Here is a 20,106-nt window from a genome sequence, read left to right on the forward strand (position 1 = left end):
AAGACTCAGAGAGGAAGTTTTGCTGATGCTCTAAGTCACTCTTCAAAGTATTTCAAAAAATGAGATAATTAAAATAGTAAATTCAGTGATTTTGATGAAAAATAATTAAATTAATGAAAAACAGTTGAAAATGTGATTCTTCTACTGAAACTGTGTTATGCAAGCTTTTAACCTTAGTTGCATTTTTGTGGTTCCTCTATAAACACCTAAGTGTATAATAGTGGTTTGTCATGGAAATTTTTTGATGGAAATTCTTAGAAAGCAAGGTTGCATTACATAATATTTTTTCTCTCCCATTATGTACAACTTAATATAATACACGTGTTCTTACCTGCTTCTTTTAGTAGCGCTCTTAATCTGTGGTAAGTGTTTTCAGTATTGGGAAAGAAATGAAAAAGATGCTCTTGGGGTTGGAGTTTCTCCATCATGTTTTCTGCTTGCAGAGGGTCGGAGGGCAGGAGGGGTCTTTCTTGCAGGACTAATGGTAGCTTCAGGCATGTGTTGTGCACTGCAGAAGGCAGTGTCTGAGAAGAGCTGGGAGTATCACTGTCCTGTTTGTTAAACAATCTACCTGGGATCTTTCATCATCTGCCACTGGGTTGGGTAGGTTCTGCATATAGCACAGGCAGGCACGAGAAACATTTGCAATCAGGGTGAGCATTTCAGGGGAACAAGTCCACCAATTGTGCATCCCTGTGTACTGCAAAGCAGTACACGTATGTACCATATGTGCAGCACTTGCAATGCATTCTAGAACAGATCAATGTATTAGGGTCCCCTATGTATTTATGACAATTTTACTTGTATTTTATATTCCCTTTTCATGCAAAGACGTGGGGTTTTTAGTTTTTTATCAGAAACTCTGATAATATGATGGTCACATTACTAGAAGTAGAATGTAGTAGTTGTACATGTTGGAGGACAAAAATAGGGGCTTTCCATGGGTGACCACATTGTAAAGAATGCCTTACAAAACATTCAGCCCTGAAAGGTCTGCTCAGTCTCCTTGGAGAAGTGCCAGTGGTTCTTCTCCTTGAGAGAGGAGCTACAAGCTTCATCCACGGTCCTGCACCAGGAAAATGTGTTGTCTCCTTCCTCCAGGCTCTTGCCCAAGGAGAGCATCCAGCCATTTGGGATAGGAGAACTCTGTGGAGCCAGCTGGCTTGAGAGGCTTTTATTTACTATGCTTCCTCTGAGGATCAATGTAAAAAAAAGCTTTCTGCCTAGGGAACCTTTGTGCAGACGTCCTTCATGAACTAAACATTTCAGAACAGAAAGACCTCCCCCTGGAGGTTTTCTATCTACTGATGCTCATATGTACCTAATGATTTTGAACCAAAATGAAAAAAAAAATCAAAGTAGTTAATAAAACCAATCATGATTTTCTCCAAGGAGTGCTAGTACTTAAAAAAAAAAATGCCATTAAGTGTAAACAGTTCTGAGATTGTACATGTTAGACTAAATTCAACCATGATATAACTCTTTGGAACTCTATGGAGTTACACGAGGGATTAATTTGGTCCATTGCTCTCAGCCTTCAGTTTTAGAGGATATATAACAATCTAGGGAACGATTATTGTCAACATTGTTTTATTAGTCCTTAGAGCTGCTCAGTATTTGCATTTTAGAAATGCACAAGCAGGGTGAGTGTGTGAAGCAACTGTTTTAGTTTTGAAGATAGTGGATTTTTCTGTTATTTTCATATTATTAAAAGTAATAAGCATTCTAACAGCCATTACTGCTATGAATCTTACACAGATGCTTGAATACAGCTACAGAGACTCCTGAAATGCACATAGGGCTTTCATCTGGCAGAGCACAAAACATTTCACAAAGTATAGGAAATATTGGGAAAGTTTTAAGTACTGTTATCACACCACCTAACTAATTATTGCAATGTTCATGTGAAATTTATCTATACTTCTTGCACACAAGATGTTAAGGCAGAGAGGTAAATCAATTTTCCAAAAGCTTACTTATTAGGCAGTCTTAGGGCTAGGAACAAAACATCGGATCTCTACTGTTATTTTCTACTTTTCTGTTTTCTCCAAACCGGTGTGTGCGTGTGTGTCATTTTCAAAACTGAAATGTTAGATAGTGAATCTGCATCTGCACATTAACAATGAATTTCAGTTCATGTCAAGAGGCTGTTGTACAGTCACTTGAATCTTTAGGACACGTGTAGGAAGTTCAAATTCAGACTGAATCAGCTATACTAGCAACCAGTTCTATTGAAGAGACCTGTATACTGCAAAATGAGTGGTCAAAGCAACTTGAGTTATGTGTCATTCAGAAGACAGTGAACCTCTCTCCTGGTTCTGTAAGTCAAATTTGCACTGACTCCTTGGTTACAAAGTAGATGCAAACTTGACTGATCACCAAAGTGGGCACCCTCCATGCATGGTGCTATGCATCCTTCCATAGCTGTAGGATTGACAGCTATGGAAGAAAACAAGTATTGACTTGTTTGATTTTATTATCTTCTGTTCTAGAGACATTTTGGGTAGCAAAGGAGTAGGTTTTTTGAAACCCATTAAAGACTGGGTTACCCAGAGGCATGAGTGAAGTTGCTCTGAACTGTACCAGGTCCAAAACGGATTACAGTAAAGAACTAATGGCAGGATTACTTCTTCTCTGGATCTCTCTGTTCCTTTGTCTTCAGAGCATTCATCATGAAGGCATTGATTTTTGCAGCATTAGGGGAGTTTGGCTGTGTAAGAACTTGTCCATATTTCCTGGCAGTTGTGGGGGGTGTCCAAACTGTGGGATTTTGGTTTACCTCCTCGTTCCCATGTCCAGCTTCTTTCCCAGCCTGTGTCTGGACTCCACGCTAAGGCAGTACTGTTGAGGGTTCATCATCTTCCCCCTGTGTCCTGCTGCTGTGGTTTCTGCAAAAGAAAGCCTGCGGACACAAGTCTGCTCTAGTCTCTGACCTGAGCAATGGAGGGAGTTGTGTTCCTAAAACAGCGAACTGCGACTGCACCTTCAGTCCTAAATAGTTACTCAGCCTGGCAGCTCACATGTGGATATATAGCCAGACCTGGCTCTTCTTAAGTATCTAAACTTGAAGCACCTTCAGAGCAAGGGTGACATAGCTGAGAGCAATAATCATTTCCCTCAGCTAAAATGATTCGTTAGTGTTAAAATGTCAGGGTCATTAAAATGTGAGTGAGCCATTTAAAATTTGAGGACAATGGGCCTTAAAAAGCTTTGAGGAAATTATGTTGATTCCAGTACCATTATCCATGCTGCTTGAACAAGAGAAGTTTTGTTGTCTGGGCCTCCCATTTTTGTTAGTTGTATTTTATTGCTGTAATTACACCCAGTGGCTTATCTAATAGACTCGTGTTCTCATAAAGAAATTAATACAATTAATACTACTTTTAGTGAGAGTGAAATAGAAAAGTAAAATCGAATTGAAATTTGACCAAGCTCTTCTTTTTTATTTTCTAGTATCTGAATTACAGGAAGAAGGAATAAATGCCATTAACTTACCTCTCAGTCCGATTCCATTCGAACTAGACCCTGAGGACACTATGCTAGGTAATTCACAACAATTTTACATCTCAACATAAAAGCTTGATGTAAAATAAAGTGTCATGTCTGTAATAGCTTCTAATATCTTCCTTTTAAACCTTCCAGAGGAAAATGAAGTCCGAACAATGGTTGATCCAAATTCAAGAAATGACCCAAAATTACAAGAACTAATGAAGGTAATGAAAAGCACATAAACACTTTATTGAAAGTGAAACTATTTTTAATGCTGTCCCTGCCTCTTTCATTTAAGTGCTTCAGAGCTTTGTTTAGATATTAATTAAATGAAACCACGTGGTGCATATATCCCAGTGAATGCAGGTAAGTTTTGGGGGTCTCTTTCTCTAAACATGGCACAAAAAACCTAATGATTTGAATTAAAATCCTGAGTTCTGATTCTTACTCTTATTCCACCCTGCAGTGTAAAATCACATCGACCTCCCTCATTGTCTTTGTAATTCTTGGGGTTACAACTTACAGGAGGAAGCTTCATTAGGTACAGCTTCAAAACCTTTAGCTACACAATAAAATGTTAAAATACTACTGGAATCAAATGACAGATTTCACCTCAGAAAGCAATGCTTCAATCTTAAATTTGTCTAGACCGTGTGGTACATAGATGTAGGCACCTCAGGACAAGTCCTTCCTGAGTCCTCCTTATTTTCTTCTGATGGCATTTCAGACTGATTGTATTTTGAGGCATTGCAGCTTTGGTCATTCTGCTAAATATTTTCACCATTGTACAAAATGACATGTGTTTTAAATTGCAAATGAATAGTGTATAATTCTGCCAAATTTATGTTTCCTGTATAGGTATTAATTGACTGGATTAATGATGTGTTGGTAGGAGAGAGGATTATTGTGAAAGACTTGGCTGAAGACCTGTATGATGGACAAGTATTGCAGAAATTATTTGGTAAGAAAAAAATATATATGCATGGTGTCGGGATACTTTGTCAATAAGTGGTTCACTTGTTCCTACTTAGGAGCCTTGGTATCATCTTACAGTTATGCCACTAAGTGATATAAAAATAGCATTGTATTATGAGACCCTAGAGCAATAGGCTGTATGCACAGTCCTCATAGCCACAATGCAATGTGTGGTGCTGTAGTTGATGAGAACAGCATAAAGCCTACCTGGGGTGCTAGAGAGTGCTGGAGTTCTTGTCTTGGCAACAACATTCACTCTGATTTTATTATCTGCATATGTGCTGTACAAAACTTAGCCATGTTACAAGTGGAAAGTAAGCTTAAAAGCAAGGGTATTTTCAGTACAACAGTACAATGGTGGATGTTTTTAATATGTACTGGTTCCATACTGTAGTTTATTCACATCTTGGAGTTCCTCTGGAAAGTTGGAATTGCTTTCTGATTTGATGTCTGTCTCTTAACATTACTGAGGTAATGATACCCAACGGACTGCAGACTGAACTTCAGTTGAGAAACAGAGAAAAGAAACTACTAATGCAGAGCTGGCATGTGCTTTTTTAACTGTTGGCTTGGAAGCCACTTTCTTAGTTATAACAGCTCGTAAAGTCTCTAGTAAATTTCTTTTCAGTATCTTAAATGAATCTTGAAACATCACGTGAGCACTTCTAATAAAGACTACGTAGACTATCCCCTTTTATGAATGGTTAAGCTATTGGATATAAGGTGGTAGAATGAAGCAATTTGATTCTCATAGGCAGACCTTCAGTGGCTTCACCTAACACCTCCACCCCCCCCCCCCCCCCCAAATGCGTAGCTGATACAGCCTGACTCTAAATGTGTATATACTGATCCAGCACTTACTGATTTCAGTGGAATCTTTTCAATTATCCTTAATTTCTTATGGATTGGGTCTATGATATGTAAGGCTTTGGTTTTGTGAGACTGCACAGACTGATTCCTGTGGAGACACAAGAAATCCATAGTAATAACAGCTTTTTAGGCAAGATACATAGGCTGATAGCCCAGAGTCATTGTCTTTGGGAAGGTATTCAATTGACTTCAGTGAGAGCAAGGTCAACTTTTACCAAACCTGATAAAATATTATTTTCTAGAAGAAAATTGATAGGTGACCAAGCATTTTGTCTCTGTGTTGTTGTGAGGAAACTTTTACCACCAAATTTTCATTATTTCCTAATTAATGGTTATGAGTTACCTGACAGTTTTACAGAACAGTGGCAATGTCTTTTATACTCTTTATAATGGAGCTTGTTTCTCTTCTTATACTTCCATTAAATCCATGGAGCAGGGTGTGTCCTCCTGAGTCATTGCAAACATCACATCCTTCCCTTTTCATGTGCAAATAGGTTACAGGTTTTCTTGTTGCACATCTGAATCTGTCTTCAGTTAACTGAAACCTTTTTCATGCTCGCATTTTCTGTAGTTTAAAAAAGATACTACTTCTCAATTGATCTATCTAAACCATTACATGCTACTGTGTAGATACAGTTTGTGCCAGACATTTATAAATTTTTCTGAAATCTGGTTAAAGCAATCTAGGCTGAGTTTATATAAGCCTAGCAATCTCTACTAATTATTAACAAAAAATCGGTAAAATAATTTAAAACCTACTGCAAATTTTGAGTGCAGAAAAGGGCTATGATTACATAGAAATCAATTGCCCAAGGTTTTAGTTGCTTTTGTTCCTCCAGAAATATTTCTTCAGATTTCTTGGTTGCTTCTTTCACCTGTGTGAATATGGTGCCAGTTCAATTCTATCACAAGTGAGCCAGGTAAATTTTTTACATCTCGAAAATCCAATGAGGCTTGGACTGATGACACAGATCTTCTTAAAGTTGGTATCTGTCTCTCCTAGGTTTGATTGTCTTCTGTGCAAGTCAGTTACACATAGAATACTCTTTTTCCAGTATTAATAAAAGCAATGGGTCTTACCTCTCAGTCTGATGTTCCGTAAAGGGATTTGCAAAAAACTCCTATTAGCCTGTACTGTGGACTTAATTAGTATTTGGCCTTCCCCTTGGCAATGGGGAAATAAAGGACTGTGTCTTTAGAAGTTCAGAAGAGCTCAGGAAAGTGGTTTTGGAAGCAAAAGCAGCTAATTTTAAAACTAGGAAGTCTGATAACTCTTGAGTGTACATCTGGCTGCATGCAATGTTTTTGTGTTCCTCATGGATGTCCCCCATGAACTAGCTGTTTTTACTTCTATTATCACTTCAGAGAAACTTGAAAGTGAGAAGTTGAATGTTGCTGAAGTTACTCAATCTGAAATTGCTCAAAAACAGAAGCTACAGACAGTGCTTGAGAAGATCAATGAAACCCTTAAACTCCCGCCAAGAAGCATTAAGTGGAACGTTGACTGTAAGTTGCTTGTTTTGTATGCTGTCCCTGTTAGTTGGTAGCTGAGAGTTTGTGGTTGCAATCTGGAATATGTAAATATCCAATGCTATGGGAGAGCTGAAACCTAGTATTTATGGTAGGAGCTGCTCTTCAGTAGGAGGTAAAGAAAAGGGTGAACACATACAGTACACTCTGCCCTTTTTCCTGCTGCTTAATCTCCAATTTAAATAAACTTCTAAGTCCATATGCATAACTGCTTAATTTTTCTGTTAATAAATTGGTTTCCTGAAAGGGGTAAGAACATACGTAAATGTAGTAACTAAGCTGAAGGAAAGTTAGATTTACAGACTCTGCATTTGTTTAAGATGTACAACATAGATATTATTAATATTTCTGATTGTTTAAGACTAAATCTGAGCCACTGATTTTGGTTACAAAACCCCCATCAAGTTTAGGACTGTCCCCTTCCTGTTCTATTTTATTAGAAATGAACATCATAATATCTACATAGAAATGACCAACACAAGGCATTTTAATGGATATGTGTTGCAGAAAGCAGGTTATCAACAGTTATAGAAAATTAGGCCTCTTGATCTGTTTTAAGTTTGGTATCTGGAATCATTTCGCCCTGGTGAATACCTGGAATAGTATATAGCAGTCCCCATACCTGTCCTTAGCTGAGCTGTTTTGTGTCTTATGTTCTGTCCACAAGAAATCTACGATAGGGATAAAAGTAGTTCCAGGGAGGGAGAATGAATGTTAGGCATCACTGACATTTGCTTCTGTGTGGTCCCACTGAGTTTCCTGCATCCTTCTCTCTCCAACCTCCTCCCCTCCCCCCCTTCATTTTTTGTATTTTCTGTTACACAGCTGGATGCAGGGTGTTTGGAGCAGCCTGATAATTTAACTTCTAGTTTTCTTTTAATGTTTTGCATGTTTTTTAAAGCTAAAGTAAGGATAGGCTGCAGCAGCTGGAGCCAGCTGGAGCACACATTGATGCTAGGCAGACAGACATCTTTTTAGCATTCTGCTAAGGCACCTCCTTTCCTACCAGTGGCACCCCAGAAAAATTTGACAGTGATGTCACATTTTATATGTATGGATAGGTGGAGAAATCTCTACTGTGTAGTTGAGGCTTGCAGTGGACGATAACGAGGAAGGAAGGATATGTTAGTGAATCTGATCATGCTGTACATTGAAGTAAGGTAGTTATTGGTTAGTTCATATGTAAAATTCACTGTACTGTAGCTATCAAAGATTGTTTTGGAATACTACTCTGTGGAAGGCTGTGAGTGCAAAATAAAAAAAAAAAAAAAAAAGAAAAAACGTAATAAGAATTAGAATTAGGATTCATTTTGATACCAGTAGTTTGATACTTGATTAAAAATTTCCTACAGTACGGCTTTTGATATCTTGTAAGTCATGTTAGTGTTAACTACCCATATGAAACCTGCTGTGAAAAGGCTTCAATAACAAGAACTATAACAACTTCATAAGGAATGTTTGAGTCATTGAGTTTAGTAAGTTATTGCTTAAGGCTTCTGCCAGAACAGACTCATTTATCATCCTGCAGACTTTGTGACACTTAAAAATGAATAAGTGCATGCTATGAATACAAAAATATCTTTCTGATAGTCCATAAATCCTTATTGAAATAAATGGAATAAAAAGAAAGGCAAGGAAAATGCATAGAGATCACTTAAGCTGTCGTACATGAAATCTGGCTTTTGGTTTAACTGAAGGTTTCCATGAAGCCTATGGCATCCAGACATACTGTGAAAACTAGTGCTTTGGTGCTGATGTATATTACTGACGGGGCAGCTATCACATGGCCTGTTGAACAGGAGGAGACAAATAAAGGAGAGGTGCCTTAAAAGTGCCCCTGGCTCCAGGTGGCAAGAGGAGAGTTGTATAATCCCTACAATCTAAAAAGTAAAAATATGTGCACTAGTTGCTTGCAGTTTGTAACTTGTACTTTTAATATCTATTTCAGCTGTTCATGCTAAAAGTCTTGTAGCAATACTTCATCTTCTGGTTGCATTATCACAGTATTTTCGAGCACCAATCAGACTCCCAGATCACGTGTCCATTCAGGTTGTTGTTGTGCAGGTAAGAGAGATATTAAACAGCTTCTGGCAGCGTTGAGAAATTGACTGAGGTTTTTTGTTTGTTTGGTTTGTTTGTTTGTTTTGGGTGTTGGTGTTGTTTTTGTTGTTGTTTTGTTGTGTTTTTTTTGTTTGTTTGTTTGTTTTGTTTTGTTTTGTTTTTTAAAAAAAGACTAGAGTTTCTGCTTGGACATGCATGTGTCTCTCTCCATGGCTGACAAGAAACACACATACGTCTTCTCTGCTGACAATGCTACAACCAGAAAAAGGCAGAAATGCTTTGGCAAATTGAACTGTGGTTCAGGATATCATATTTTGATTGTGAAGTGTCCAGACTGTGACATGAAAAATATATGAAGCATTATTATTGTTGGAATGCATTTTCTTATCACCCAATACATATCTTGAATTACTATTTTTCCCATTTTTGACGGTCTTCTCACTTGTGTAGAGGTTCAAATCATTCTTGGCACCGAACGATGAATTGTCACTGTTTATTACGTTCAGATTCAGGTTAGGTGACTAAATATTTTTTTTTAGCCTTGTGCATGCTAATTTATTCTGATTACAGTGTTAGCTTTCTCATAAGCATGCAAAAAAAAACCCCTACAACTAAATTTTTTTGTCAGTGAGTCTCCTTATTAGAGCCATGTCCATCCAAACTCTTCATTTATTCTGTTTATTATATTACTTTGTTGGATTTGTGCTTTCTCTATCTTGTTTGGCCTGTTCCCAATTAATTTGCTTTTCTTTTTCTCCAACTAATTTTGCTTTTCTGTTTCACCCTGTAACTGTCATTATTTATATTTTTAACTGATGTTATCCGTAAGTATCTTGTGAAAAGAGCTGTTACTCAAATTTTGTGTGACTGAAAATGTGGGCAAGATCTGAGAAAGTAACCACTTCTTACTGCAATCACAGCAGACGAGTTTTGGATTTTGGGGAGAAATTTGAAGGAGTTTCTGGTACACGTATCAGTGACATCTGAAAATCAGTTTACTGACTGTCATATTCTACTTGGTGGTTTTCAAGGCATGAGAGATAACCCCAACCCCAGAAAATCTGCAGTTATGTGTCTAAGACTTTAGAGGAACATAATTCTCAAACAGTTTCCTTTAGATATTTTAAATATATTAATTACACTGGTTTATGTCAAAGTTCTACCAAAACCAGCTTAAGGAAGAAAGGGTGCACCAGTCAGGGCATCTTTGGAATAAGAAACTAAAAAAGAACAACAACATAGTCCTTAAATAAAAAAACAGATCTTGCATTCTGCTCTCTGTCCACATGTCCAGACAAAATTCCCATTGAAATCAATGGACGTAATTCTCCTCTTGTTTAATAAGCTAATGTAGTTCAACAGCAAATCCACTGAAGTCAGTAGAGAGAAACCAATTTAAAAACGATAAGTAGTGGGAGAATCTGGCTCAGTGCTTTGCCTCTTAGCTACACAGCTGTAGCTCAGGCGCCAGTGGATTGCAGAGAAAGCAGTTGCACCAGAATAAAATCCAAGTTATGTTGTTGAAGATTTCACCCAGTCCTTGATGAAAGCCAATCAGTGGGACTCCAAGGCTATACTGATTCCCATTAACAGAGGATGGGAGCTAGTATTCTCGCTATAATTGTGCTTAAGACATTTTTCATTTTTTTAATGGAGGGTGGTTTTTTATTTTTATTTTTTAAAATCTGTCTTTCATATCCTGTGGGATTGGTTCTTTATTATTCATCATGTATACCCTTTGATCTCAATGAAACTTTTAATCAAAAACCTAAAGCCTAATTTAGTGTTCAAACTTTCACACTTGATGTTATAAACCCTCACGCAATTCTGTAAAGTAAGGTCATGCCTAGGGAAGCTCAACAGACTCTGGTAGCTGCTTTTAAGTCCTATACAGTTAAGAAAGGGAGTGGTAGAGAAAGAAAAGTAACAGAAGAAATAATTTTGAGGAATTCTTTCAGGAAGTCTGCCTTAATTTATATTATGATTTTGTTAGGTCTAGAAATGCCAAAAATGTTTGCTGTGTTGGCTGAGCATAGTTTACTGAAATACAAAGATATTTCTGAAATAAAAAATGTGTTGATGCCCAACAGGTAATCAGCACACTTCTTATGAAAGCTTATTTTCTTTGGCTGTTTTGTACAAAAGCTGTTAGTGATGAGAGTACTATGAAATCTGTGTGTTAAGCTGTTTATGAAAAACCGTGATACTTGGACCTTTTGTAGCTGTTTTGCTACATTGCTTTTCTTGCCTTCCATACTGATAGAATGAATAACTTTGAGCAAAGTCCAGGCTTTCTTTGGACTTCTCTACTAAAACAAGAGAGGGATTTTGTGGAGAGCTGGATCTTGCTTTCATTTTTGTCTCTTTTATTCTTGATTTTCTATTTTGCCATCCTCAAATGGTTAAATGACAGATTTTGTCCAAGAGCTGAAGTCAGAGAGTGTAAAGTTGCAATGGTGGAGCAGTCAGGGTAGCTTCAATATATTCTGAATATTGGGGAAATCAGTTCTTGGGTGCACAAACCACTGTAAAGGAAAGCTAGGAAAATAATGGGAGCAGAGGAAGGTCTATTTTACGAGCTTGGTCTGATAGCATTGATCCCACAGCCTCTCTGAAATCGAGTCTGAATTGTTTCTGAGCAGCATTGCCTGCAGGTTCCCAGGAAATCTTTTTTTGAACCTATGACAAATGGTGTCAAGCTCCAGAATGGTTCTGCACTTCGTCTTGGTGGGGCAGTTACAAAACACGGTCCACCAGATTAAATATGTAGCAACAGTACAGAGGGAAAACCCATTCAAACATCAGGAAGATTTTCCAAGTGGGACTTTGTGAGAGAAACTAAGCAGTTGGCCCTCAGTTACAGAAAACTGATGGTGTGCAGTTGATGCAAATAGAGGTGAAGAGATCCTTTCCATGTCTAGACATGCTACCCAGCTTTCAGATTTTTCCTTTTGTCATTCTAGGAGTAGTTGCCAAATTAAAATGATAAGTAATCAGGAAGATCTTGGCCTTTAGTGTGCAGTCTTTCAGCTATGAGGGAGCAAAATGTTAAGCCTATCCAAATAAAGTCTTCTGTGGTCACTGGAATGTGAGTCCAGGTTTTCCATTTTACAGGGAATCTTTGAATTCATGCCTTATTTCTCAGTATGTTTCAAATAGTATTTGTTCATTTTTGTTTGTTATTTTAGTTCTAGCCCCTTTTATCTTTATGGAACTTTGCTGAACAGCCTTTCACTCCTCACTAGCATTTCTTTTTATTTTGGGGACTATTGTGTAATTCTCTGTCAAGTTTTAAACAACTTCACAACAAGTGATATCAGTGTTAGGGTCACTTTTGAATTTGAGAGTTTTTAAAAGTGAAAAAGATATATGGGAAGCAGCCTGCGTAGAGAATGTACTTAGACTAGTATTTCTGAGGTTGATTCACGTTGTTGGGACATTTTCACCAGTCATCTTACAAGTACAAAGCATAGGAAAGTCTGTCTTGACACATGCTGGTGTCCAGCAGATGCATGTTGTGTTTGGGTAATGTGGAAATTCCATTTTTGTTGACAGTAGGATAGAGGTTCAGAATTCCTGTTCATATTAATATCAGTTTATCAAAAAGTGAAATATGTTTTATGTTGATACTAGAGAATGTTTTAGGCCATGTTGGGCATTTGCAGAGTGAAGGTAGAGTTTTAGAAGCCTTTTTCTTCCCTAGTATCAGCAGACTGAGCACTGAGAAATAAAATTGCCATTGCTGTGATGCTCACCCCCTCTAAGAGAGCAGAGTGATAGGGCTTTTGCTCCAGAATCCGTTATTGGCACATCAGAATCACCATCAAGGAATAAAATCTTCCCTTCACCCTGCAGCTAAGAGAAAAACAAAAGCAAACAAACAAAGAAGCCAGAGTGTAATTTTAACTTGAACTAGACTGTAACTTCAAGTACAAATGCTTATTTGTTGTCTGCACAACCTGAAGATGAAGACAGCCCTAAATGATGCAAATTTTCTTCAGACTTTCAAGATGTATGACAGAAGGGGCATTAGCAGCTGATCTATGCTCCGTTCAGTATGTAACACACAGGACACCTCTCTGTCTTTATGTTTAGAGCTCCTCCTTGAAAGTGTTTTAACTATATGCAAGATATTTAGTAACAGGGCTTAAAAAATATTAAGAAACCCACCTGAAACTGTCATCTGTCTAAAAGGACAGTTCAGATTGTTCTAAGTGCCACTCTGAAGTAAATGAGAGGATGCTAAGTGTGAGTTCCTTGCTGAAAGTAAGCGTGATCCTTATATATCCACAGAATCACAGAATTTCTAGGTTGGAAGAGACCTCAAGATCATCGAGTCCAACCTCTGACCTAACACTAACAGTCCCCACTAAACCATATCCCTAAGCTCTACATCTAAACGTCTTTTAAAGACTTCCAGGGATGGTGACTCCACCACTTCCCTGGGCAGCCTGTTCCAATGTCTAACAACCCTTTCAGTAAAGAAGTTCTTCCTAACATCCAGCCTAAAACTCCCCTGGCTCAACTTAAGCCCATTCCCCCTCGTCCTGTCACCAGGCACGTGGGAGAACAGACCAACCCCCACCTCGCTACAGCCTCCCTTGAGGTACCCATAGAGAGCGATAAGGTCGCCCCTGAGCCTCCTCTTCTCCAGGCTGAACAAGCCCAGCTCCCTCAGCCGCTCCTCGTAGGACTTGTTCTCCAGGCCCCTCACCAGCTTCGTCGCCCTTCTCTGCACCCGCTCAAGCACCTCCATGTCCTTCTTGTAGCGAGGGGCCCAAAACTGAACACAGTACTCGAGGTGCGGCCTCACCAGAGCTGAGTACAGGGGGACGATCACCTCCCTAGCCCTGCTGGTCACACTGTTTCTGATGCAAGCCAGGATGCTGTTGGCCTTCTTGGCCACCTGAGCCCACTGCTGGCTCATATTCAGCCGACTATCCACCATCACTCCCAGGTCCTTCTCTGCCTGGCAGCTCTCCAACCATTCCTCTCCCAGCCTGTAGCTCTGCTTGGGGTTATTGCGCCCCAGGTGCAGGACCCGGCACTTGGCCTTGTTGAACTTCATGCAGTTGACCTCAGCCCATCGGTGCAGCCTATCCAGATCCTCCTGCAGAGCCTTCCTACCCTCAAGCAGATCGACACACGCACCTAACTTGGTGTCATCTGCGAACTTACTGAGGGTGCATTCGATGCCCTCATCCAGATCATCAATGAAGATATTAAAGAGGACCAGCCCCAGCACCGAGCCCTGGAGAATGCCACTAGTGACCGGCCTCCAACTGGATTTAACTCCATTCACCACGACTCTTTGGGCCCGGCTATCCAGCCAGTTTCTAACCCAACAAAGCGTGCGCCAGTCCAAGCCAAGAGCAGCCAGTTTCTTGAGGAGAATGCTGTGGGAAACGCTGTCAAAAGCCTTGCTGAAGTCAAGGTAGACCACATCCACAGCCTTTCCCTCATCCACCCAGCGCGTCACTTTGTCATAGAAGGAGATCAGGTTCGTCAAGCAGGACCTGCCTTTCATAAACCCATGCTGACTGGGCCTGATTGCCTGCTTGCCCTGCAAGTGCTGCGTGATGACTCTCAGGAGGATCTGCTCCATGAGCTTCCCTGGCACTGAGGTCAAACTGACAGGGTGATAGTTTCCCGGGTCTGCCCTCCGGCCCTTCTTGTAGATGGGTGTCACATTTGCTAGCCACCAGTCAACTGGGACCTTCCCTGATAGCCAGGACTGCTGATAAATGATGGACAGTGGCTTGGCCAGCTCCTCTGCCAGTTCTCTCAGTACCCTTGGGTGGATCCCATCCGGCCCCATAAAAAAAATAATTTGGCCTCTCATAATCCATGTCAGAATCCATTAATTGGGACACCAACACAGACGAAGCGACGGCTCCCAGGGGCCGGGGCCGGGCTCGCCCCTCCGGACATGGTCAGGGCGCAAATTGCGTGCTCGGCTTGCGCGCGCCCACGCGCTGCGCTGCGCGGTTTAGGGCCCATGGCGGCGCGGCGGCCGCCCGGCTCTCCGCATCCGCGGCCCCGTGCACGAAAAACTCCGAGCAGCCCTTCCTGCGTGCAACCCTCCGCGCACCGGCCCTGCGCGTAAAATCACTTGTGCTGCGCTGCGCTGCGCGCTGCGCTCGGGGCTGTGCTGCCGGTCATTCCATATATATATATTTATATATATATTATATATATATATATATATTATATTATTTATATTATATCTATAATATATATTATAGATATTATATATATTTATAATAATAATATATATATTATTTATATATATATTATATCCATATATATATATTTTATTAATGCATTTTTGAAGTAATTGAGACAAGCCTGGCCAAATTCTCAGCGCTTCATACACCCTCACATACATCCCTCACACCTCTTCTTCAAAGTAGGTAAGAACAGTAGCTCCAGTTCACATGCCATGAAGGACTTTTTCAAAATGCTATTCTGCTTTTCTCTTTTCTACAAAGAATACAAATCTAGGACCACAATAAAATTATTTTTCTCATTTCCTTGTGTGACGCGGAGTGAAGAATCGTGATTCATTGCCTAATGTCTAGACTTTATATGCAGCCGTCAGCATTTGCTTGGCATTTCTTTCTGTATTGCAAAATTTTACTAATTCCAGTGAACAGAATTAACAGAAAGAACATGAAGTGAGGCAAAACACATGTGTGGTATGTATACCACCACCATATGACTATAATCTTCATCCTGGAAACAATGTCACATTTTTCAACTCCTTCGTTTTGTGACAAACTGCAACCATTTGAGTTGGCTTCTGCCATTTTGTGCACAACTTCTATGCACAGGCTGCTAACCACCATATACAAAGGGCTTCTTGCATTGGAAGAGCATTGGAGCTAATGCATATGTTAACATAAAGATGGCCAGGCTTTGGAGCATGCAGTGAAAGGATTATCCTACATTTTGGTTTTCCATCACAAGCAAATAGAGCCCTTTGTGTTGAGAGAAGTCACAAAAGAAAAATGCTAAGGTTAAAAAAAAAAAAAAAAAAAGAAAGAAAAAAGTGTATGAACAGGGCAGAAAGAACGGGTAGCCTAGGGGCAAGATTTCACCAAAGATGAAGAAAGATGATGGCACCCTCTGCCACAATATTGATTGAAATACAAGGTTTAATTCATCTCACCAGGATACACATCTACTAAAAGACTTGCGTATGTGTTTAGGTGTTTCAAATATCTTGCTGAATTGGGGCCTTTAAAAGAAAAGTGAGTTAAGAACAATGAAAAAAGGAAAAGAAATACTTCCTTCTACAGGTTGAGTTTCAAGTTTCTTGTTACTGTACAAGAGAGTTTTTTGAAATACCTGAAAGGAGAAATAATACATTACTGTAAGTTTGTTTAAAAAAGTTCTTATTTTGTAGATTTCATATCTAATTATGTTTATACAAATCAAACACATCACAAATATATTTTACTGTACCCTAAACATTAAACTTTACTGAGAAAAATATTACTTTTTTTTTTTTTTTCCAGAAACGAGAAGGAATCCTCCAGTCTCGTCAAATCCAAGAGGAAATAACCGGTAACACTGAGTATGTCAACACCACTTCTACCAGTAATTTAGTAATTGAACACAGATGTGTCTCAGAAATTCAACCATTTGCTGATATTTAGATTTTGGTATTGGGGTTCCAAGGAAGATGATGCATCAGCCAGTGATTGTATTTCAGTCCTTGCAAGAGCTACAAATATGCATCTAAAAATACAAAAGGATGTGGAAATTCAGAGCTAGGGAATTAAAAGCAGTAGACCAGGATAAAAGAGAAGACAGGGTGAAGATATTCAAAATCTCTGTATTTTATATTTATTATTATTTAGTTCTGCATTTATTGCATTTCTTATTATTTTATTCAGAATGCCATCAAACAAACTAGAAAGATATATCTCTTTTATGTTGGTATTTATTTGATAAAGAACAACTTGATTCTGTCAAAAAGGAGTACAATGTGACTATTTTTTAGTTGTTTGGACTTTGGGGATGTAAAGTGACAGTAGTAAGCCCTGTACATGTAATCTCATCAAGCCATTTGTAACAGAAAAGTTATTCCAAACCAATAGGAAACAATCATAGAATATCCTAGTTTCTAATAGATTGGAGAGAATCCAGACTAATAACTTTTTTATTAACCTTTATGGATTTATTTGTGTAATATTTATATGAGGGATCAACTAGAGCAAAATGCTGTACTTCTTAATAAGGTAGTCCAAGTATTGTTCTGGCTGCAATTTGTATTGCAGCTCATGTGACAAATGCATCTTTAAAGCAAAGGGAAAGTTTTCAGAAAATTAACATGAAAAAGCATTCTTCACTGGCAAGGTGTGTTGATTTGGTTCAGCAGTAGGAAACATGAGATCTGGCCTTTCCATGAAACTTTTCTGAAGCCAGGAGATATTATGCTGATTAGTCTCCAGACTAATCCGGAGTCTCATCTGGAGTAATTTAATGAAGGTTTTCTTAATTCCATGAATCTCCTCCAGTTTTCACCAAGCTGAAGATCTGGCCGCATAATGCTGTTTTATTTTGCAGGACAACGTGTGCAAGAGAATCATACATGTAAACTTTTTTTTTTTTCCTTAGGGCATTTTCAGGAAGGCACGGTAAGTTCATTTGATTGTTTACTTTTTCTTAAGGCATCCAGAGTAGACATTGGTTTTGCAATGGGTGGTCATTTTGATCAACCTGCAAGGAAGTAGAGGATTTATAATTGACCTGGCAAATATATGAATGTATGTGCCACAGACTGTTGTGACAGTTAACAAAGGGAGAAAAGCATTAAAGTCAGTCTGACCATCTTTAAAACGCATTTCAGTACTTTTCAGCACATGTTAATTTGCAGATGCTTTATGGTTTAACATCCAGAGCATTACTGTAATGGTATTAATGGTCATAAGTTCACAGCATAATATGAAATGATGTCTTATGGTAAACCAGCTGCTGTACTTGTTGGCATTCTTGCATATGTTACCTACTTACGCTTTACTGACTTTGGGTTGTTATTCACCAGGTTCCTGTACCTAGAATGTTTCATGATTAGTGTTGAGACTGGCCAAACGCCTGGCCAACAGAAAACATCTATGAGGAGTTTAGATGGAGTTCCACCAAGAATTTAGCATTTGCTTCTTACATTGTTTCAACAATTGCTTTACTGCTGAGTTAAAAAGCTACATGCATGACCTTTTTCCCATGATATCGCAGTGCAGTCTTACTTCCTTTAAAGTCACACTTCTACAAATAACCTTTGGATGTACTTTAGCAGTTTTCATTCAGGAATATGAACGTAGCTTTTTCTGAGTCGTTCTCTATCACTCAGTTCTCTGAAAAGTTTTCTTTTTTCTTTTTTTTTTTTCTTTTTTCACCTTCAGAAGGTAACCACAGTACTGTTGCAGTAATTCTGCCTGATGTTGCCTGTCCTACTACTCATGTACGAAATTGCATTATCAGAATGGTCGAAAAACATCTATAAGAAAGATTGTTTTGCAGCTGTATAATTGTAAGCTTGCCTGAGGTTAATACAGTGTAGCACTCCACAATGCAATCCACTGGGTGATACCCACATATTGTGGCCCTTGTGGAAAATTTTCGTCTGTAGATGTGACTCCAGAAGTAAACTCATGTTCTTCTTAACAAAGTAAGCAGGTTACCTAACTCCCTGTATCTGGCTGTTCAGGGTTTTATGCATAAGTATTCCACCCTAGGAAATTACCTAGGTAACTCTAGTTACCTCTAGGTAACAATAGTTACCTCTAATTACCTAGGTAATTAGGTAATTTGAGTCATACTTGAAAACGATGCTTTCCCTAAATAATAGCAACATAGGGCAAGAGAGAAATATGCAAAATACATGGTACTTGGAATACAAAGAGACTATATTGAAACATTTTGCTGAGTCTTGTCTCAAATAAGCGTGTGCTTTAATAAGTGTTTATCCTGCATCTAGACAACTGCTGATAGGTACATTAACATCTCTGATTTTTTTCAGAAAGAGATGCATTTGACACTTTATTTGACCATGCTCCAGACAAGCTCAATGTAGTAAAAAAGGTTAGAAGTATTTATTTTTAAAATACATAATATGTATCTACATGCTTGTGTGAGTATACGTTGTGTGTGTGTGTACGTAATATAACATTGGCATAGTTTGTATACATTAAATACCACTAAGCTTTATGCTGGAAAGAAAAATACAAATTCATGAATATAATGTCAGTTTTTGTAAATATTTAGCAGCCTGAAATTAACTTTGGAACGCAGAAAAAGATACAGTTATCATCAAAGTTTTCATCAAAAAGGAGTTCTCACAAAGTATATGTTGATTAAAACTCAACTGGGTTGATTAAGTTCACTGATGCCAAAGAGTTACACAGTTTATCACTGCCAGTGGTTGACCTAGAGTATTTTATTTTGGTTGCTGTCTAATTTGAGTGGAGTCCAATTACCCACTTCCCTACACTCTGCCACAAGTTTTTTTTGAATTATTATCTCTTTTACGAAACAGTGAAATTTGTATTTATATACATCATGTTCACTTTATTTCTGTTCATCATTCTTAAAAAAAAAAAAAAAAAAAAAACAAGAAAAAAACAACAAAAGATTTTTTAATGTAGTATTTCAGTTTTAAAACTTAAAAAAATATTGTATTGCAGTCTCTTTGCTCGTGCAAGTTCTGTTCTGAGTGGAGTTCATTCCATGCATGGCATGCATGGAACTTCTGCCCTATTGAATAGACCTTCACTAAACTATTTTCACATTTCAGACTCTCATCACATTTGTGAACAAGCATCTCAATAAATTGAATTTGGAGGTCACTGAACTGGAGACCCAGGTAGGATTTTATAGCCTATGTTGAAGGGGAGGGATACCTGCACTGTTATGACTCCATCTTTATTGACAAATTCCTTTGACCTTTTATTGATAGGATTCTAAGATGTTACTTCACTGGAAAGCCCTTCAATTTTAAATATGTTCGTATGAGTAAAACCCTCAACAATTAAGCATAGAAATCATAAGGGCAGCCAAATTTCTCTTAGAGCAGTTTTTTACTTTCATTAGCATAAAATGTATTTAACAGATGCTACCTCTTGGGTGCTGGTAAATGCTGTTGGGAGAACCTGTGTTTGTTTTGGTCAGCCTTTG

The 20,106-nt window shown here is 38.5% G+C and overlaps 1 protein-coding gene across 1 annotated transcript in view; it reads left to right on the forward strand.

The window, feature by feature from the left end:
* Nucleotides 1-20,106, forward strand: part of PARVA (parvin alpha) — a 69,494-nt gene that overhangs the window by 38,780 nt on the left and 10,608 nt on the right. Inside the window, exons 2-10 of the mRNA XM_082761708.1 lie at nt 3,454-3,543; nt 3,643-3,713; nt 4,348-4,450; nt 6,700-6,840; nt 8,813-8,928; nt 16,446-16,504; nt 17,551-17,570; nt 18,953-19,014; nt 19,727-19,795. Of these exons, the coding sequence (XP_082617834.1) occupies nt 3,454-3,543; nt 3,643-3,713; nt 4,348-4,450; nt 6,700-6,840; nt 8,813-8,928; nt 16,446-16,504; nt 17,551-17,570; nt 18,953-19,014; nt 19,727-19,795 (731 nt within the window). The remainder of the gene's footprint in view (nt 1-3,453; nt 3,544-3,642; nt 3,714-4,347; nt 4,451-6,699; nt 6,841-8,812; nt 8,929-16,445; nt 16,505-17,550; nt 17,571-18,952; nt 19,015-19,726; nt 19,796-20,106) is intronic.

The sequence above is a fragment of the Aythya marila genome (genome assembly GCF_965140915.1).
Source record: "Aythya marila genome assembly, chromosome: 5".
Taxonomy (NCBI): Eukaryota; Metazoa; Chordata; class Aves; order Anseriformes; family Anatidae; genus Aythya; species Aythya marila.